Source organism: Manacus vitellinus, unplaced genomic scaffold (genome assembly GCF_001715985.3).
Source record: "Manacus vitellinus isolate BGI_N305 unplaced genomic scaffold, ASM171598v3 scaffold_10_pilon, whole genome shotgun sequence".
Lineage (NCBI taxonomy): Eukaryota > Metazoa > Chordata > Aves > Passeriformes > Pipridae > Manacus > Manacus vitellinus.
Window position 1 is genome coordinate 12,610,887 of NW_021938838.1, and position 22,962 is coordinate 12,633,848.

General features: G+C 37.2%; 1 protein-coding gene across 1 annotated transcript in view; it reads left to right on the forward strand.

The window, feature by feature from the left end:
- Positions 1–22,962, forward strand: part of FTO (FTO alpha-ketoglutarate dependent dioxygenase) — a 195,318-nt gene that overhangs the window by 55,837 nt on the left and 116,519 nt on the right. Inside the window, exon 8 of the mRNA XM_018085057.3 lies at positions 11,409–11,533. Coding sequence (XP_017940546.2) covers positions 11,409–11,533 — 125 coding nt within the window. The remainder of the gene's footprint in view (positions 1–11,408; positions 11,534–22,962) is intronic.

The window sequence follows — 22,962 nt, forward strand, 5'->3', positions numbered from 1 at the left end:
GATTGCATAATGATATCCTAAATAAAAAATTGATGGTGTGAAGTGTGATTTGCCCTGTAGTGTCGTGGTAAAGCGGAAAGTGAAGTAGGTAGACAGTAACATTAACTGGAGATTTAGAGCCCTAGCATGGCTTGTCATGATGTATCTTTAAGGGCGGAAGTTTTTGTATGAGAGAACACAAGTCAGACCCTTCTCCACAAACTGCTCTTTTTCATTTCTTCAGCAACCCAGGAGATCCAAAAGCTTTTCGGGTTAGTGGAGAACATCTTCATTGTGGCATGTACTCACTATGTGTCTGTTAAGGATGCTCAGCCAGTTTGTGTTAATACATCCTTGACATTGCTTTTTTACTTGTGGATTAACAGTTCCTTCTGGAAGAGTGCAGAGGTGATTAGTCAGCCACCTTTGACCTCTCTCTTAAGTTGGACTTTGCAGCTGAACTTGAGAACCCATATCTTGTTTCGTGTGCCTGTAGAAGGACGTGGTAGTGACTGGTGAGGCAGCAGCTGTGACTGTCGTGGTGCAGGGTAACAGAATGCATTGTTGTGGGATGCCACAGGGTAACAGTGTTGTCTGTTTTCCAAATGGCTTTGTCCTAATTTGTGAGCACATCATGCAAATGTCGTCTCTGCTGAGTAGCCAGAATGCTCAGCACACAACTTTTGTTTCAGAGAGTAATCGATGTGTATATGTTCACAGTGATCTGATGATGACACATCAGATTGTTTTCTTTGTTAGGCACATGAATCATATGATGAAAGTTTATTTTCCCTGACTGAATGTTGTGACATTAATGAAAATTGTCTATGTAATATTTTTTGATATAGTGAAATTTGCAAATAGTTGGACGTTCAGTCTTTAAATACTTCTTCAGTGTTGTAGCATGGTGTTTTACTGGGACACAACTCTAGCAGAATAATCAATAGCTGCCTATAGCTGGCATTGACAGCCTTATAAAGGGTAGGTTTTACCAATATATTGCACTCAGAAGAAAAATAAATAGCAAGGAAAATGTTACTGAGTGCCTGGCGTGATGGAAGTTGGCAGCTGAGTGTCTCCAGAGGATGAGAACCTCTGTGGAAGTGACCTGTCCTTAGAAGGGGTGGAGGTCTGCCTGGGTGTACTGTGTGTTAATGCTCCAACTCCATGATTCCATGCCGCAATTAAGCGGGATGTGACAAAACAGTGACTGCAGGTGTACTGTCTGTGTTGTACCCTGGTGTGTCTGTCTGTATACAGCGAATAGGGGCATACACATAAAAGATTAGGCAGAGTTTTAATTTTCTTTAATTTAGGAGGAGCTGTGATTTGTTTATGTTTGGGGGTTTTTTATGTGGTTGGTTTTGGTTTTTTTTTATTATTCTGGAAAAAAGTGTAGGCTTCTTTTGAGCCTACAGGATGGTAAGTTTGATCAGACATAGTGAAGCATTGCTTATTTAGCATTGTAGGTGTACCTGAACTACTGAACTAATTTTGTAATTGTCTTTTTTTCTTATAAGATTAGTGCTGCCTTTATATATTAGTAAGCTATAGTAAGACATACTCCCCTTCATCACTTATAATGGAAAATTAGTGTCCATATATAGATGGCATGTACATATATTACAGGATTATGTATCATTATGCTCTAGTAAGTCAGAATGACACGTGCAAAACTTTATTCCTAAATGTGCTCTGAATGCAAGAGAATTAAGACTACGTAGTTGCCTGCTCTTCCAGGAGGAATCCATATTTACTGTAAGGACTGAATCTGAAATAGTGCTGGTATGTTTTGGGCAATTGTTTGATGTGAGTTAAATCAATAGACCTTTCTGTATTTCTCCTTTGTCAATGCCTCCATTTTTTAAATTTTCTAGTACATTGCATTAGGTTGTACATTTTACACTGCACACCCCCAATGTCACATCATCACCATTTGCGTGGCCTATATGTGAAGTGCCTAGCACATGGTTTTATGTAAAATATACTGTAGCAAAACTGGAGGAGGATAAGGCACTGAAATCAGCCTAGTTTTCAGTTGAGAAACAAGGATCACAGCTTCTAGAAAAGTGTATTTCCAAATGCTGTTGTCATAATGAACTAATAATATCTGGTGGTGCTCTCCTTGCTGCTTGTCAGTGTCATATTCCCTGTACATTAAGTACATATAGTGTAGGAGGTTCTATTTTGGTTTTATTTCCTGTGCTCTTCCCAGCAGTGTGCTCTAAATTTTCTTTCTGTCCCTTTGGCCATGACAGCTTGTATCACCACTGCACTTACATGATTATGAATTTTAAATCTTCACAATGGCATGCCATGGTGTCACTGGGGGTAATGAAGCTGTTACTTGAGACAAGTGTGACAAAACTTCATTTCTGAAACAACATGGTGAGAATCCCATTCTCACAGGGATATCCACAGACCCGGTGCATTTAGTGCTGTGAGGATGATAAAGGCATTGAAACCCTTATGTCATTCGAAGATACGATTCAGCTGTATGTGGTTATCTTGCATATGTACTAAATTGCTATTCTGCTATGGCATGTGTCTTAGACAAAGCATGCCCACAGGCACTTCTGGACATGTGGCTTGCTGCTTCATTTGATTGTGGCTTCCAGCTTCTTCATTCTGCAGCATTTAACCCATTCTGTAACGTGGCTTTCTGTGTTTTAAATGATTTCAGTCAAACTAATGACATGGGAAATACACTCTAAATTTCTGCACAACTATGTTTTAGTACACATTGTGTTAGGAAGCGTTATGGCTAAGACAGTAAGTAGCTTGATGGCAACAGGTAGTGGCTTCAGTGATGGGAGGAAAATGTTGGTATTCTAGGCTTTTCCGTGCTAAATAGATACTCAGATGTGCTGTTCAAGGAAATCAGTAACATGACATGTAATTAAACACTGAAGGTAGTCACAAATAAAAATGCAATAATGAATTCAGAATCTAGCACTCACTGTTTTCCATCTTTCTTCATTGTTTATGGATGTTTAAAAAGACTTGTTTTTGTGACAATAATGTTAATTTTAGTGATTCCAGTTTGTATTTTGAATGCTGCAAGGGCCAGGGGTCTACTTTGGAGATTTTGGTACAAGTTTTCATCTGTAAATATTTTAAGAGGAGCTTGTGTGTAGCTTAGTGCATTAGGGTTTCAGTATAAATTAGATGAGTCAAAGCAATGCCTTGCTTATGTGTAGAATTATTTCATTAGAATTAGTAAAATTATTTGAGTATTTAATTTGAACTTCATTTCAGTGTTTGTGAGGTGGGATTGCCTACTTCTGGCTTCGAAGTCCATAATTTTTTTCCTCTCCTCTCTACCCCACCCTAAATTATTCATAGATGATGATGTTAGTTTTGAGATGCTAAGAAAATTATGGGGTACTCTTTTGAGTTCTTTTGAATGCATTAAACCATTTGTTGTGTGGTTCTTCAGTGCTTATGAGAACTGCACATATTTGCTGATGATGAAATTCAGACTGCTGGCCGAGCGAGCATGTGCAGGTTGTACTTGGCGTGATTCAGCATTGCAAAATATAAGCTGTCCAGAGTGCAGATTAGCCAAGTGAGTCTTGTAGTGCATCTTAGCTCAACTGATTTCAGCAATAGTAAATAATCACTGAAGCATACACTGCTGTGCAGTCCTTCAGAACTTAAGTGTTCAGCGTAACTACTGTTTGCATGTGACCAAAATGGAAAAAGGGAGGTGTACACAAAGGAGTGAATTATAACAAAGAACACTTTCTGCTTCAGTTCTTGCTCAGAAAACATATGTTCAGCCATGCAGGCAACAGTTGGGGTAAAGACACACTGTAGGTTTGGAAACAAAAGGCATGTTCTTTTCTTGCATTCACAATGTTTTCAAACATATTCACTTGTTAGGGACTGGCCTGTCAGCTGGATCTTCTTGCAAGCGTGATTTCTTTTTCCTGACTTCTTTCAAAAGCTTTTTCCCCACAATGTTTTACACTTCATATAATCCACTATGCATGGTAGGCCTGCCTCATTCTTTGTGCTATTGATGATTCAGAGGTGGAGGGGCCATGCTCTGGGAGAATGTGGCTGAAGGGTAACCTTTCACTCACCCATACATCTGAAGATGCTAAGCCACTCTTATTCCAAATATCTTGAGTGGTTTGGTTGCTCTTTCATGATAAGATGGGTTATACTTCACCTTTAGAACATTGCCAAACCAGTTAGTGCAGCAAAAATACTTAGAAAGTGTTGATCTTTATACATTTTTTTACTTTGTAAGTATGTATTGAATATCTTACAGACACCCATCATAACTACAGTGGATCATCCAGTAAAAAGGATTATTTTTTTCTCTAAATTGAAAATTCATTCAGTTGTGGCATGCCAGAGTAACCAAAAATTACTTGGTCATTACTTCTGTTTGGATTCCTTTTCCCTAAATATATGGTTCAAGACCCAAGTAGAAATACACTTATATAGGCATAAAGTAATGGTTATTTCCAAGTCAACTCTACCTGGTTTAATTTATGACCTTTAAACTCATAAAACTAGAAAATGTACTGCTTTAGCTCCACAGGTATAGATAAATGGTACAACTTTCTAGTGCAGACAAGACTACAGTTTCTCTGAAAAAGTCCAAGTGATCTACTCACTGTAGGTTTTTCTAGGTCAAACTACTCATCTATCAAGTCAGGTATTCATCCTTTGCTGTCAGCAGTGAATACCTCAAAGGGAGGCAGTGCTGCCAACATTTTAATGCATGTAGACTTGTATATAGAGCTTAAACATATGTCTGACTTTAAGCATTCTGCTTTATAATTGGGTTATGTACTTGTTTAGTTTTGATGTGCACCATTGAATATAATACTAGGAGAGAATGTATGTTCTTTGTGGCAATGGTTTCGCATCAGCAACTTGAATTTTCATTCCTTTTACCCTACAAAAATTACACGTCTTTCATAAAATTTTCTATTCCTTTATATTTTATTTAAAATAGACATAATATTTGACTTTAAAACCTGGTTTTGTGTTGGAAGTTCTCAATCAATAACCAGAACAGTAGGGAGTTTCATGTTGGCTTGTGGATTATTCATGTGTTTTGTTGGAGTATTAATAGTGTTAGCTGAATTTTCAGCAGCCTTGGGAAATTACCACTGATGAATGTCCAATGATTACAATATCCCACATAAGGCCCTTCAGACCATGAGGATCATTTAGTGAACTAGAAAATCCTCAGACAAGAAAACTCTGTGTAAATATTTTCTAATGGAAGGTGCCAGCAAATACATCCTTGCCAACATATGTCAAAACTGCCAGAAGATCTGTGAGGATGGGGATTAACTTTTTAGCACTGTCATCTTAAGAGCTTTGACAGGGAAACATTATTTAAATGTTTTTCTTTGACTGTGTATGACTGGAAAGATGCTAACGGTAGATAAAACTAATATAAAGCAGTTAATGATACTGACATCTATTCCAAGTCTGCACTCTTTTCTTTACTTGAGGTCTGTGTCAGAAATCCTTGAGAATACTACAGATGTAAAATAAATTGTCTCTTCCTTTTCAAATGAAATTTGATGATTCGTCTCCAGTCTGATACGAGAAAGCACACACTAGTATATTGCTTCTTTTGAGGAATTTTTTGTTTTGTTTTATAGGCTCCTTAAAAGTAAATTATGTTTTAGATGTTTTAGTGACTTCTCTGACTCCCAGAAAGAAAATAGTTAATAATAATTTCTTTCCTTTCAGCTCCCATGGGCTTACCTTCATTGTACAGTTTGCATATAACAGCTAGTAAGAGTAGAATGTACTGAACCTTAAACAAATCTATTAGGATCACCATGGCAAGAAACTGGGAAAATGGCAGGAAAAAGGAACAATGATTTTGTAAACCCTCCAAAGGTCAGAAAAAGGCTTTCAGTAAGTATGCAGAGGCTAGAAATCAAATCCCATTTCCTATCATAAGAAACCAGTTGTTTTAGCAGCAGTGGTTAATGTACTGTATGTGAAAGATTTAAGACTAGTTGGAAAGCTTTGCTTCTGTTTTATTAGGCTGCTATTGAAAAGCCAACAGCATAACTTCAACTAGGTGCTTTGAGATTTCTTAATGGGCTGTCAAGGGCAAGACACCAGGTCTGTGCTATACTAGCTCTTTCCTGTACATTAAAACAACAGGGGCCAAATGATCATATACAGAAGTATGAATTACTTGATGCTTTCTCTGTTCCATATGGTCAGCCATGTCTTTGGCAATTAATCATGTACAGAATCAGTTGAGTGCTCTCTGAAGCATTGAAGTCAACATTTAGTTGTACCTGTGCCAGTGGGGGCAGTGGGGGTTGCGAGCGTAAAATAGCAGGATGAGGAGCTGCTGGCGCCGAAGCCAGAGCAGCTGGCTTCTATAAACAACACTTTTTTCCTCTTTACCTTTTTTTTTTTTTAAAAAAAAAAACTTTTCTTTGACAAACATGACTCATTTTTCAATATCATCCAAAACATGCTGGTTGCTGAGTGAAGCTGTGATATCTGGCATAGTGGATTAACAAACAAAAGGCAGAGAATTGGGTTTAATGTGCCCAAATTACTGGGTGATAACTTAAACCATACTGGCTGTTTCCATCATATCAATGAAAATGGGTGCATTTGATTGTATTTTAAAAGTAAAGAAGAAATGAGCAGTGTTTTGTAAGCAATTACTAGCTTTTTTATTATGGAGGAATTACAACATGTTAAATTAACATGGCTTAATAGATTTCAACTTCTTTTCCTCCACCCCTTTAAAAGGCACCATGTTCTAGTTTTGTAGAATTTCATCAGGATACTTTTTGCACTGAAAGCAAAATAAAATGACAAAAATAACAGGGAAGATACAGAACAACATTTCATCTCTGCTTACAGATTTTACTCTTATGTTTTTCCTTTCTGTATTAGTTATTGATTTTTTAGAGATAACTGCTATGTTAAAGTAGGAGTGGTTGCTAAAGATTCAGAAGCTTATCCTTTTTAAACTGGTGGTGAGTAAATTAAATCTAAGAGTGAAAAATCTGATTTGTTGACCCAATAAAGTAGAACCAAGAGGCAAACTGTCCCAAGTGCCACTTTAGTTCAGACTGAAGGCTAATTTGTTTGACAGAACACTAGGCTTCATGTCTCCAGCTATACAGTGTTTTTAACCTTAAGTCTGGCTCCTCAAGAGGTCTGTATTGAAGGAAGGAAAAATCTAGCTTTAGAAGATCAAAAATGTACCAGTGTGGGGGTTTGGAGTGTTTAGATGTTGCTTTTACTTGCATGTGTGTAAGCATGTCATAGTGTTCACCCAGGACACACACAGTTCAGCAGGGTAGTGGCCTATGGATGTTAAAACAGAGTTTCTTTTGCTGTGTATCTAAGAAAAAAATATTACTGTAATCCTGTTAAAAAACCTAGTTTAAATTTTTTACGTACCTAATTTTGAGTGTATTTCCTGGGTGAATAGAAAGGCTTGGTTATAACAGCTTCAATTCAGTCCCATGTAACTGATATATTTTGTCAGTGGGAATGAGAGGGAATAGGGTGTTGGTCTCTTAAAATCTAATCTTGGTACCTTCCTTTCTTACATAATGAGAGAAGATACTCTGATGGCTGCTGCCTGATAGGTCAGTAGAGCATTAGATTAGTTCTGCTGCTGTACCAGGAGGAAGTCAAAGAGTTTAGTTTCCTAGATACTATGTTTAATGTAGAAGGCTGGATTGGCACACTTTATATATATATGTAAGATATATGTTTGTATACCTTTGGGCTTTTTTGAGAGGTGGGTTGTGTGTTTGTTTTTAAGACCCATGCCATTTGGGATTTACAAGGAAAGGCTTTAAATATGTTAATAGATCTATAAGGAGAATTGAGTAAGATTTACTGAAAATATTAACAATGCTGCTTATTAAAGTGATATGCTGAACAATGAAACAAGGAGATGCTTCCCACAAGTGATAAGCAGTTTGCATAATCTCGTTGCTTAAGTTGTCCAGGATATGTTTTTGCCAGCTCAGGAAGCAGAAGAAAGAAAGTTTCAACAGTTTGTAAACATTACCACCCTCAAGAATCTCTGTGAACACAAGGATGAGATAAGACAGGCTGTAGGGCTGGTTGCCTTGTTTATTTATTCTACTGTCCTGCAGTCCCATGTGTGCTGAAAAACACTGAGTCAGTGTTGAGTCCAGTTCAGAAATGTGAAGGCTTCACTCAGCATTGGGCAAAGGGGGCCTCTGCAGACAATTATCTGTCATTGAAAGAATTGAGACACAAGATCAGATTTTCTTTGATGGGATGTGCAACTGTAGTGATGTTCAGAAGGTCATTCCTGCTCTCTAGAGAAGGGGTGGTATCAGCCGGGTTTCAGATGGATTTTTATCAGTGTTGATGTGAGGAAATGGCTTTCCCAGCTGATAACATCTTTGACCGAGTTTCTTGAACCCTTGACCTTTATCAGTCAAGGTATAAAATCCCCTTGTTAAAAATAAATCCCCAAACAAGTTACATGGAAAAGAAAGGAACATGTTCCTTTCAAAGGAACATGTTTTATAATATTATTTTACCCAGAATGCTGCTTTATTTGTTACAATTTGAGATTTTTATTGAGATTATAAGAATAGCAAATTATTAAGAAATGCCTCTATAAAAGCTACACATCAAGCCCTGCACTCACATTCCAGGTAACCTCACTGCCCTCAACACTCCTAGAAAACAAGTAAATCAGTTGAATAGCTATGTATTGTTGTTGTATGTTGCTTAATCATACTATTTCACCCTCCAGGTAGCTGCAACTGTTCTCACAGGGCTTAATAAAGAAGCTTTTATGATGTCAGTGTCAAACTATGCATTTGACTTGAACTATGCACATCACCACATAAATGAAGGGTGTTAACAGAAGGCTGGAGCAATATAGTTTCTCTCAGTAAAAATTAAATTAAGTTCAGTTTCCAGAGTTATGATGTTCCTGTAGATGGAGGGGACTTCAGGTAATGGAACTCAGAACCAAATTTACAATTTGACCAGGTCCACAGAATTCATACAATAGCATTATGGGATTGTGACTACCTGGAGAAGTGGTCACCCATCCCTGACTGATAACAATCTAATAACATCCTTTCTTTGTTAGATTTTAACTAAAAATTCTTTAGGAACTATCAGTTCTCCATGCTCTGCACTTTGTGAATCACTTGTGTTGGGGATTTTGATGTTTGTTGCCTGCAAATAACTATTCTTTCAGCTTTGTGAGGCAGAGCATCTTTAAACTTGAGACTTTACTGCAGTCTCGGAGAGAAGTAGACACGTCACTGTCACCAGTGGATTTCCCTGTCCTGTTGTGATTAATGTGGCCATCCAAGGATTCTGAAAGGGAAGTTTGGTAGGCTGTGGTCTGATCATCCTATAATAGAGAGAAACTGTAGCTGTAGTGCTGTGTCAAGGCTTGTACATGATAAATATAAAAGTTAAAGCCTTAGTAGGTATATTTATTGTGAATGACAAGGAGTGTTAATTTACACTCATTAAAGAATGTACATCATCTCATGTGTGTTTTCACATGCTGAAGTCCTCTATCAAATCCTGCTTTAAACTGTGCAGCTGCTGGAAGTGAGGCTGTAAGGTCAGGATTGTTGAAGTTGGCGGATATTAGAGCTTGTGGAAAAGATGTTGTAGGTCAGTGCAAGGGAAACCCATGTCAGGGAATCCTTATCTGAAAATGCTCTCTGGCTTTTTGTTTGCTTTGTAATGTCAAAGCAGGGTCAAGAATGTGATCTGTATAGACAGAGTTTTGAACATTTTGAGTTTTTACAAGAAAATGTTCTTTTTGATGTGCAAGTCCCATATGATGGGCTAATGCCTTCTGGTAGGCCAACTGATAGAACTGGGAAGTGGGGAGAAAGATGCTTTTTGCTCTTTGTCATCAGATGTTGGTACAATAAAATTATTTTCTGTCTCTGTGAACCCTGTCATGCTTGTCTCATGGAACAACCATGGAGGTAGTAATGCTACTGCTACTCTACGTACCTTAAGAAGTGTATAATCTGCATGTTATTGTCTCTTATGGAAAAAAAACCCCACTTTCAGACCCAGGGTACATCTTCCTGTTTTCACAAACTAAAGATAATAACAGTCATTTTTCTCACAGGATCCCTAGAGGAATTTTAGTTGGTCAGGGCAGAATGTAAAGTGTATGTGATTTGGAGGAGGAGGCAATATGCCATGTATTTTTGTCACATTGTTCCTATAAGAGAGATTATACTGGGAATAGGAATTGCAACTCTTAGTTATGTTTAAGTTGTGTTTTCAAAGTCACATATGCAACTCCTCAGGTTAGAAACTTCTTTTTTTTTGCCTCCTTTACTGTGAAAAAAATAGGTTTGTGCAAGCATTCTGTCTATTCTGTCATCCTTCCCAAAAGCATTTAGATACTTTGATATGTTTGCAGAACATGTAACTGAAGGTTAGAATAGCAAAAATAGTTAAGTGTATATCAGTGGCTGGTTAAGGTGAAAAAGACAATATTAATATCTTCACTGAAGGAAGAGACACTTGCATTGACTCTGCCATGGTTACTCTGCTGCACATCAAGTCAGCACATGTGCACTGGTGGACATCTGGCTGGTCAGTAGTGTGAGCATCAACACGTGCCATGTCCTTCCCAAGTTGGCAGAGATTGGGAAGTGTAGGAGAAAGAAAGGGAGAAAATAGTGGGTGAGTTAGTGAAGGCAAAGATGGAGTGATGGATTTAGAGTTAGCTTGCTGGCTGGATGAAGGATGATAGGAAGATCTGCAGTTTTGTTACGCCAGTGTTAACTGCCAACACAATATTTGGGAAGGCCAGTAACTTTCAGTCTGCAGATGACTGTGTGTCATCATACTGTGCAGATGACTTAAATCAATTGCATTTACAGATATGTATATTTTTAGCAGTTTTTAATTCATTCTATGCGTGAAAATATTTTTCTACTTGTTTAACTGAAATATTTAATGATAAAGAGAACATGGAGACATCATCAGAAATTCCTTTCAGAAGATACAGTAAAAACAGATATTTTCATCAGCTTTACCAAAGAGCAAATGGGGAGAGGGAAATCCCCCAACAAATGCATTGAAGAAAATACTTCTAATATTATTTGATACCAGATAATATTTAGAAGAGAAAGGAACTACGCCTCAAGAAAATGATGCCTAGTATGCACAATTTCTTGTTGTGATACTTAAGGCAATGAGATTTTAAGGTTTACCTTATATGCCATGTATATTGATTAAATACCAAATATATGGTGGCCATTTCTAACCATCATTTACTGTATTGATTTGTCAGCAGTGGAACTGTAATAAAAAAAGCTATTGATTTACTGTCCTTATTTGCTTATGGGCTTTTTATTAATTTTACACATTGTTTCCTATTTCTAGATTATAATTTTTATGTGTTTCCTCTCTTTAAGACAAGTCTGGTCCTCTCTGAAGTTAGAAAAGAACAACAAATTGAGGAACAAAGGAATGAAACCATCAGCTGCTTCCTGCTAGTCCTTAAGGAGCGACAGAGGCTGCGTAAAGAATGGACAGTAAGGTGGGAAACACTCCTATAAATCCCCTTGCAAGTTGACATTTTCAAACAATTTTCAAAATTTTCACTGTTCAAATAGTAATTCCTTGAATGGAATAGTCAGTGTTTCTGCTTCTGATTTCAGAGTTACTTTGTGGGGTAGACTGCTCCCTTACTGTGCTCACATAATGGAGGCCATTGATAATAGCTTGAGGCAACATATATATATTTGAGGATTGGTGCCACCTCAAGTGCCCTGAGGTTTTCCATATATTGCTGACAATATGAGCAATGCTCTTTGCTGGCATGCTATGCTAATGGACACACTGCTTGGCTGCTTTCTTCGTGTCCTGCCATTTTCCTGTGGTGGGATCCAACTGGTGTTAACTGGGTTGTGTTGGGTGAGATTGGCATGAGTGTCTGTATTGCTGGAGTTCATATTATGACTGGTTTATTATATGTAGTTCTTAACAGAACTCATTGCCATGGTAATAGATCAGGTCAACAATTTTAAAAAGGCGGTTTTGTTTCTATTTGGAAAGGTTTCTTACTGGAATGTAACCTTAATGCATTTCAGAAGCTATAGCTAGACCATACTTTTGGTTTGTTCAGAAACAGGTGAACAGAAACAGAATTTCCACCATATGCCACCTTATGTCCTTCTCTTTAACTGTTAAATGAGTTGATGTCACCCTTTTCCACGTTTAGTTCTAAAAGCTTTAGATTTATACTCATTTCATAATCTCTTATTATTTTCTTGTTTATGATTTACATTAAGTATCTATCAGTCTATGAAATTTTTCTACCAAATGTACAGCTTTTCTTTTAAACCAGGTGTTCTTATTTATAATTAAATACAGTTTTTAGTAAAAAGTAATTTTTAATGCAGAATTTGTAAATGAGATTTTTTTTTTGAGATTTAGCCCTTAATTGACATTATTTTTTTTACCTGCACTAAATATTCCATTTAAGGGAGCTCTTTTGTGGTTTGTTGTAGTTCTTGAAAACTCTGAGATAACTTTTTAAAAGCAATATGTCGATTTTGGGTCTGACACTTGAGTGTCTTTGCTGTTCCAAACAGTTACAGTGAGTGGACTTGAAATATTTCATAAGCTTTAGATAAAATATAAACATTATAACATGTGATCATTTTGCAAATTAGAGGCTGCATTTTATAAGTTTGTGTTCTTATGAGTATGGAATGTTTATTTGTGTATTACTCAGTTAAGATCTCCGAGTAAAATATTGTGCATATTATCATGTGGGTTTTATCTTTTTTTTGAGGAATTTAAGGAGTTTTTAGTTGTTCGAGGGGTTGTTTTTTTGGGGGGGTGGTTGCCTTCTGTCACTGCTTGCTAAATAAAGCAAACATTTTGGCCACATTGGAGACAGGGGAAAATCACTGAAGGCTTTTCTGGGACATTCTGTGCATCTTTGTTGTGAACCAGAACAGGAGGATTCTAATGAGTGGAATATCATTTTAGTGTTCCTTTAGTTTAACAATAATTCCCTAATATATGAAGTCATCACAAATCATAGCAACTGGGGGTAATTTAAAGATCAGGTGGGTTTCTGTGTTTCTGGCCTCTGCTTGCTGCTTGGAGTGCTCCAAGGCTGGAGCCAGGGCTGCAGTTGGAGCTGTAGCCTTGTTCCTGAGAGAGCAGCTCTGCAATTTTGGGGGATGGGGAGAGGCACAAGCAGATGAAGTGCAGGCCTTCTTAAAACTAAACACCTGAAAGAAAATTTCAAGAGCATTGTGCCTTGAAAGTTCTGAAAGAAAGTGTCCTTTGAGTATTAAATATCCATAATCCTTTTTCTTTCTATTTGATGTTTCCCATTCCAGTGACCTATCTGAGAGTCTCATCCATATGAGCTGCATAAACAGGCTGTTACCATACACCTCACTTTACTTCATCAAAGCTCCTGCTCCATGTCTGGAATGAAACACTGGCTGTGGTAGCCATCGAGCACACGGTGGTGAAAGTTATAAAACGTCCGCTGTGGTACAAGCAGGGCTGCTCATGTTTTAGAGATCAGTCTATTGTGTACTTTGGAATTACATGAGAAAAATGTGCTTGGACAGGAAATAATTAGCACTTGTCAAAGGGCAGGCAATAGGTTACAGTATTTTACTTTCAACAGGCTATCAGGGGATCAGCTAGATTAGATAATAGAATTTTTTTCCTGTGGAAGTTAAATACAGATGACTCTAATTACCTTACATTGTGCATTAGAGAGCAGATTATGAACAGTACAACTTCAAGAAATTTAGGTCAATGAAGGGAGGGCAGCTGGAAAAAAACTTTACTCTGTATTTGGTCTTTGTAGAGTTTTGTAGTCATTCTGTTCTTTCTGGTGCTTTATTTGTGTCATTAACACCTGAAATGACACGCTGAGAACTGGTAATACAAATTGATTGAACTTTTAGAAATTTAACCTTTCTCAGAGAAAGGCATATGGACTGTTCTGATATGTATCTACATGGTTAAAGCATGCTCTCGTGTTATCTGCTTAAAGTTGTACCAGTGTTTCTGCATATTAATGAACTGAAATGACTCTTTGAGATTTTATTTCAGCTCCGCAGTCCAAAACACGTGGCAGTGTGCTTAGTGTTTCATATACTTAGTGTTTCAGCTCAGCATTTCATGTACTTTTGAGGCAAAGATGTCAGTATCTCAACTATCTGAGCAGGTCTTTTAGGGATTCAAGTTGTTCTCTGAGTGGTAGTGATCCAAAATACTTCAGGTAGGACTCAGTGAATGTCTTCTGAGTGTTAACAGAAATGGTCCAGAGTTTCTAAAGCCCCAGATTTGTTTATGCTGCGTGATAGTGCCTGATGGACAGGTTGTTATAGCTGTTAAAGAGCTGCTCTAGCCCTTTGAACTGACCCCTTCTTGACCTCTCCTTATAGAAGGTCACTGTTCACCTTATAAAGTGAGGGGAACCTTGGATTCTACTGTAGCAAATAGACGGTGAAGGGAACAGCTGTGAATTTTGGACTAACCATGCAAACCTGTATAGACTTTTTAGGGTCACTGTATGATAATGAAAATTGCTACCAAATTATATGGAAATTTAACAGCAATAGTGGGAAAGAGAGGGTGGAGTCTAATGCATTTGGTTTGATAAATGAAGTGTGAAGTTACCCATCTGGCTCTAGACAGCCCTCTTTTTCTCTACGAAAGGGAAACATTTAAAAATAACCATGGTACATCTAGAATCAATGACCCATACAGAGAGCTGGAATAGATCAAGATTTAATGGTGACTGTGGAAGAAATTATCATTTGAAAAGTGAGACAAAGGATGAAAAAGTACAGTTCAATATCTGCACCTGATTAATTTTTTGAAAAGGGCTTAATATTTTTCCCCGTTGATGATGCTATTGCCATTTTTTATTTTACTTTTTAACTGGAACCAGAAAAGTGGTTATATCATAAAGAAACAGTTTGGCCAAAAAAAAAAAAAGTACTTGAATTTCAAGAGAGGATGTTTCACTTTTTCCAACCAGTAAGTGCCTGAGAGAACTGGACTATAGTTATATAGAATTGTAGTTCTTATCTCTCCGAATAGAACTTGTATCATGTTATAATAACATTGTCTTTAATATTTGCATGATATGCTGCACTTAATTGCTTAATTGGTTTTTGTTGTATTTTTCATAGATGTATATTTTCTACCAAACTAATTTATCATCAATAAGTCAACAATAGATTAATTTAAAGTAGTGTTTAACTGCATTGAAGTTATTGACTGCTAGGAAAAAATATGGTTGGTTAAACCATTCCTAAAATATGTCTTTTTTAAATGGAAAAATTTTATTAGTACAAAATGATTTTAGTACGACACAGACTCTGATGTCCATTTTGCTGTTTTCCTCAGTGAAATTGTACCATTTGTCTTAGGGGAAGTTCAACCACATATTGGAAAATGTAAAGTTTAGGAGAAAGACACAATGGAATGGAAAGTTTGATAAAATTATTTATGATCATTGTATTTTCATAGTTTTGCTACTCAGCCAAATTCTGAAATCTTAACTTCTCGCTAAATCATCATGTAATGACAAATTGACATAGTGAAAACAGAATAAACGTTCAATAAATAATTTGTACCAAAGTAAATACAAAATTCTTCTGGTTCGTGAGATAAACAGCAGAAAAGTGTTAATTGATTATATCTTGTAAGAATCAATAACTTATAACCTTGCATCATTGAAATAACACAATAAAAATCTATTTTTATGAGGTCATCCTACAACCCATAATTTGTAGATTGGGTCACTATATTTCTAGAGTTGTTATATTCTTCCATCTTTGCACAGCACTGAAAGAAAGAACCTCTTACTCACAGCAAATCATATTAGTTTCAGGTTTCAAGTCAGACTTGAGCTATAATTCCTCAGCATTTTTTGCCTTTGTCAAACCCCTTCTTAGATCTCACAGTTTTGACATAACAGTGTAAAGGTATGGTTTTGGGGTTTTTTTTCTAGCTACAGTGAGCAGTTACACTGTGAAGGTACTCAGCTCTCAACAGTGAAATCTGGATTTTTGTGTGGATATTTATATAGGAATTTAAATTATAAGTGCCTACTGTGACAATTGAGTCCTATTCTGTGATAACACTATTCTTTTCTATGAGAACAATGAAGAATCTTAGAGTGGAATCCTAAAATAGTATGCATGTTAAATGAGAAACAAACAGGAGGATTTTATATATTTTATTTTCTGTTTTGAAGGAAAAGTTAATTTTTTTTCTTACGACTAACCTCTTTATACCTTGGAATTTTGGATCGCAATTAAGAAGGTAATTGAGGTAGATTTTACTCTTTTTAGCTCCAGTAAGAGAAAGTGATGTTGATGTAAAGAAGGACCGTGTCTTCTCTGTAACAGAGGAAAAGGTGATGGGTTAAGAAGTTAGCATGGGCTTTGGGAAAATTGGAGCTTTTTTTCTTCCCTTTTGTCTCAGACTTTGTGTATTTTGAGGAACTCGCTGAATGCTAGTTTTTAAATGAAATGTGATAATACCAGTTGAAAGACTGGTTGACAAATGCTGAATTTACCCTTTCACAGGCCTGGAAAGAAGATAAGTGTATGAAATAACGTGAACTCTTCAGAAACTACTGCAGTGGGATCTACACTAGTTCCAAAATTTAACAGACAAACTGCAGAGGCATCAAAGTTTGGCTGAGAGTGAGTGGAAGTATTTGGGTTGTTTAAAACTTTTGTGGTCTCTTTGAGTAACATACCAATGACAGATTTATTTTTTTTTTTTTTCCATATGGTGGAATCCAGGATCCATGTTTCTGAAATTAGTAAGGACTTCAGTACATACAGCTGTGTGATCTCCAGTGGGTTGTTTTTTTTTTTTAGTAGTTGTCCTCTCTGGACAAAAATGTGTGTCAGCAGGAATGGATACTGAGTAAGTTAGCAACAAGCATAGACCAAAATTTTCATTCATCATTTTGGAAATCACAGGGAGGAAAAAAAAATATATTTGGATTGTCTGATATTCATGTTTTGTATGTGTGTGTATGCTCTTTAAAAGAAGAAAGTGAAACTGTTCAGCATCCAGTATGTAACCTAAAACAGGTTTTCAGAAAGTAAATGTACTTAGACTGTGTGCAGAAAGTAAATTGTGGCTTAACTAGTAATCCTGTGTGCTGTATGTTAATCAAGAAGATGCTTTGAGACAGACTGAAAACCAACCTTGCAGCTTTCAAATGAATGTAGAAAAACACTGCAGCTTCAATGAAGTTGTCAGGTCTCCTGCTGTAGTTATGCTTAGACATCAGCTGCCTTGATTGACCTTTGACTTCTCTCCAGTTGCTTATTACCAGACTTCTTTTGCTTCTCGTGACCCTTCCTGTTTTCTGCCTCTGTCTTTCACCTGTGTTCCTTGTATGGAGGAGTCATTGAGGCAGCCAAGCTTGGGATCAATAGGTGCAAGTACTCTACGGAACAATGGAAATGCGGCTTGATTAAATGCTGCTGTTTAGCTGCTCCTTTGAAACTGTCTTGACCCTTTACCCTTGAAAAGACTATCTGTTTACAAGCTGTGGCTGCTTACAGCAAATGCTGCTTCTTACCTTGTGATGTCACTAGATACGCAGGAAATATGATGCAAAAAAAGTTATTTGGTGTAGGGACCTAAACCAAATTATATTACAGGGCAGTCTAACAAAAGTTGCAGAATTTGAGCTCTGTAGTTGGCTTTTGTCTGCGTCAGACTCTTTCATTAAGACCCTTCATAGGGATTGTTTGCTCTGAGAGTTTACTTCATCTTTTTAGTTCAGTTTTAATGATTCACTTCTGAAAGCCACAGGGAGATGCATCATCCTATACCTGAATAACAACTGAATCAAACTTCTTTGACATTTTCCTTTTTTGATTTCTTGATTTTTCTTCTTGTTGTGCTAGATGGGTTTTTTGAAAGATAATTCAATGGCAATTCAAAAGCTGGCAAATGACACAAATTTAGTCCTTATTTATAGTGCAATTAAAGTTTAAAAAAGTGATAAACAATTTTCCCACTCTATCAGAGAGCATTTGATGATTTATTATTTTTATGTTTGGTTTTACTTGGACAGGCTTTTAAAGTCAGCATGGGTGACATTTCCTTATTTATGTAAGCTCTCATAATTGCAGTAGAAAAAGGATAGTTAGTGTTGTTTTTTCCATTGCCTTGACAATGATTTTCTCACTACCACTGGGAGACCTGCATGCTGGAAATTGAGATTATTGCATCTCCAGGCTGCAGGATACTGGAGATTGACTAGATCACAGAGGTGACAAATTTATAATCTGTGGAGACAAAGTGTTAGCCACATCATCAGACAGTTGAACCAAAAAGTAGCATTAGCATCAGCTGTCATCTTTCCTGTAGGAGAGAATGGTGTCCCCCAGAGGCAGGAGGAAAGCTGAAAGAACTCCATGTTGTACTGTGCTCTGTAGCTGTCTGCATTAGCTAAAGACCTGGTGTTATAGACTAGGGATAAAGTGTGAGTGGTCCAGTGAATGAAAAATTATCATGGGTTTATTTCTCTTTACCCACTGAGGTTTATTTCTTGCAATATCAATCCATACTTTGCTCTGCCTTCAGCAAAATGTGCTGATGTCATGGTGTGTAACATGTCCATTGAACTACTGGCAAACAGTATGAACTAAAACTTTGTCTAAAACTAGTCATTAAAATTAAGAGTCTGAAAACAGAATTCTCTCTTTGTAAAATAGTAGAAGCCTTATCCAAACAGGACTTTACTGTAAATGTTGTTATCACCATTATTGTCACAGCTTTATCTGTCATAAAACTGAATTAAATAAATTTAATTTGGAGGTGCGTTAAATAATCTGTACATTACCAACACTTACAAAACAGAGGGTAACATAAAGGGGTTCCCTTGCCAAATGGTGTGCTGATCATGGTGCACCATTGATGAGCAGATGCTTACATAAGTTCATGACTTAAGTCTTAAATGCTGTCAGCTTTGTGTTATTAAAGTTTTTCCACATGCATAGAACTTGATGGCTCCAGGGATTGACAATGAAATACAAAGCCTTTTGCTTTCAGGTCAGCAGTTTAAATATGGCTCAGGTAGGTAGTGCCAAAGATTGTTCCCGTTGGGTGTCTGTGTTTGATGGCCTATGTAAAATGCATCGGTTCTCCAACCCTACTAGGCAGGTGTGTATATCACATAAAGCAACTGCTACAGCTGACACTAATAGGTACCCTTGCTGGCATTTTTGGAGCAGCCAAAAATTAAATGGATGTAGAAACTGAGCAAGATGCTGAGAATGCTCTAAGCAGTCTAGACTGTGGTTGTGAGGTGGTGATAAGCCAATGAGTGTCGTGGCTGACTGTGGGCAGAAAGAGGCTGTCAGTCTGCACTGCTCCACGGTTTGCTTGCATTAAAGTTATAGTAGCATATAGCACAGATAATCATATGCTGGGAGAGAGGCAGGGTAAATTACTGGACAATCTTAACAGCATTGACGAGAGGGAAGTGCAGTCCATGGGGAGGTCTAAGAATGGGTTGGAGGTGTATCAAGTAATCAGAGAAACCAGTATAAACTGGAGAATAGAATTAGATTTACTTGCTTATTTTCACTACTAATGAGATCTTTGGGGCATTTGAACAGGTTAAGTTAGCCATTATTATTTGTTCCATTTATTTTGTCTGAATTTTCAATAATTAATATATCATTGATGTGAAATTATTTTAAACATCATCATAGTTGATCATTTAATAACTGAAAAAGGAAGTTTGGCATTTCTTAAGCTTAAGAGGCTCTGTAAAAACATAGAACTTGAGAACCTGTTATATAACATGCATTGTTTTCATATTCTTTGTCTTATTTTGGTAAATGACAGTAGCCCCAAATGGCAACAGTGCTTAAAGCATATGTAATAGTAACAAGAAAATCCTACTATTCAGTAACTCAACCACCTGAGAACTCTTCTAGAAGTATGCAACCCCCAGCTTGTGATTGAGAGTACTCATATTTCCACATTGCTGTATTTTAGAGCTTATGTAGCCCGGAGTGTGGTGGAGCAGATAGGACTTATGGGTGGAAAGGTGTTAAACTAAAAACTAATAGTGGTGGACATCAGTGGTATGATTAGAAATTGAGAGAAATAGTTGAAACAAAAGGTATCTTGAAAAGATTGAGAAACAGACTCTCAAAATACAAGGTCTGTGGGGGAAGCCAAGAAAAGTCTATTTATTCAGTGTTGAAGTGAAGGCACTAATACTGGGAGAAAAGAGTATTCTGCTGGAAAATGGGAGTTCTGAGAATTCTAAGAGCTACTAATAAGAAGGTATTCCACTTTTTCTGCAAGAGTAAGCTGAATGGATCCATCAGTTATGCCCAAGAATATGCTGAATTTAGCTCCAAATTACACTGGAGGGCTCTTTCTTGTGCAAGTTTAGCTAATACTGTTAAAATTTTTGTCAGTTGTTTTCAGGCAAGTCAACATTTTCTCATTTTTACTTTCTCACATATCTTACTACATCAACATTTGGTCTTTCTGAGATCTGAAAAATATTCTTATCAGAATTATTTTTGACCTCCTAATTAAGGTGGATTTGAGCAAGTGCACAGGAGGTGTAAGGTACTCAATGTATCCACTCCAGCATAGATGACTTGCTGGCTGCACAGCATGTTTGTTGTAAGACATAGTTTACTGCATAAAAGATCTAACCATTCTATATTAGGCTCTTCTGAAAGCATTTTAGGTATTTGCCCTTCTTTTTATATTTGGAAATACAGATAATCCCCAAGTCCACTTGGGTATTATTTATGATTGATAGGCAGGTTGGAGGAGGGGAAGGGAGGGGAGAAGAAGGATTTGAGAGGTAAGAGGGTGCAATGTTGGAGAAGGTTTTAACTGTTTTGCTTGCCTGTAGGTGACACTGTTGCATCATTTATCTGTACGTTTTCACATATGTTGTCCAGGGACAAAAAAAAGTTTCATTAAAATAATTTGAGAGATTCAAAAAAAGTACATTTCACTAATGATTCCTTAAACCTTGACTAGAGAGTAGAGTCTTAGATACAGGCAGATGAATTGCATGTTCTCCTTCCCAAAGATGGCAGCAGTTTATAATATTATTTCTGATTAACTAGCTCACTAGCATTGCATCTTCAGTTCAGTATTCCCTTGACAGGCAAGAATGCTAAAAAGATTGCTCTGCATGTTTCTGAAGACTAATGTAATAAACCAGGATGATAATACACTGATGAAAAAAAAAAATCTTAATTTGCTGCTAAGTTACAGCAATATAAAGTTAAAATGTTTTTCTTTACTCAAGTCATTTAAATTAATAATGTGTGCCATTAACTGAAATCTCACAGAGGATTTTTTCTTCTTTGCCATTAAGTCTGCTGGCTGCAGCGAAAATGAAATATTCTATGAGGCTTGAGCAATCATCTATCTCTAAGCTACAGTGTGCCTGCTGCCAGATGTTCAGGTGCTGGTGCTGCTGCTTTGACATGTATATCTCTTCCAGGCAAAAAAACCAATATATACATCAGTCCAGGTGCAAGGTGGCCTTGCCAGCAAACCTGCCTCCTCCTAGCAGTGACACTCATCCACTCCCCGTCAGAGTGTGTACGTTGGAAGGGGATTGTAATTAACCCCTGGAAAGCATAGGTTTCACTAAAGTGATGTGCACAGTAATGATATTGTTAGCTTCCTTAATTTCCAGTTTCACCATCAATTATGCCATGTGTTTCATCCAGTTGGTGCTACCCTCCCAGTGTTAATTATAACCTACAAGACTGTTACAGTTAATTTTATGGCAAGCATATTGTCTCTTCAAGGCTCCACAGCAGCTCATAAATTATCTTGAAGGTAAAATGTAACTTGGGGAACTAGTTATGAAAATTCCATCCATCTCGCTTAGGAGGTGCAGCTGCTACTGTCAGCTGCCTCGCTGCTGCATTGTGAAGGAATTATGGTGGGTCAGGTTTAAGAGGCGAGGCCCAGGCTGTCACGGAGGAGAAAGGCTGTCCTGGCCCTGTCAGACAAGTACCTTCTGCCAGTCCCTTGTGGTTTCACTTTGCAGGCAGTAAAAGGCAGGCGGTGCAGGTGGATAGTCCCCAAGCTGTCTCTATTCATTACTTTACAGAAACTTGTTTTAGGTAGGCAGGTACGGAGACCTTTTCACTGTTGTCATAATGTTAGGCATCATCTGCAAAGTGCAAGATAGATAACTCTATAAATAACTCGCTGTTCTGTTGGGCTGGGGTAGTGGAGAAAAGATGATTAGCACTGTAGAGGCACATGAAATAGCTCGCTGGTTTGTAAAATGACTGTTGGTTTAATTGTAGCAATAGCTTGGTCTGGAAGAGCACATCTGTTCGCCTTTATTTGGAATACACAATAAGAGGAGGTGCAATTTCACTGCTAAGTAATTTGTGTTGGAGTTTCACATTAAATAAATTAGCATGGGTTTATATGGGCATTATTTATGACATCTCTGTGTTTTTTTGCTGAAAGAACTTCAAACACTCATTTCTTAAAAAAAAAGGGGGGGGAATAATTAAAATACAGCAACCCACAACTCAGAACAATGAGATTGGTGTTCAGTACTATTTAAATTTTTGTAGTACACTTTTATTATTGCTATAATGCCTTATTCTGCTCTTTATAATAATAATACAGGACTACCATAGAATATAATGCCTTGTTCTGCTATATTTCTTCCTTCAATATTTTGTATTTCAGTAGTTTTAAATACTGTTAAGCTTTGGCCATTCCTTTAAGAATAAAACCAAAGTGCAAATTGAATTTCCTGAGAGGCTTTTTATTCTTTCACTCCTTTACCTTTCAAGAGGCATTCTGTGTTTACAGTGTTGCTTCCTAACATCATTTACAGCTGGGAGGGCATGAGAAGGAATACTGAAAGCTGATACTTTTCCATAGGCAACCACTGTGCAGATGTGAGTGTGCAGA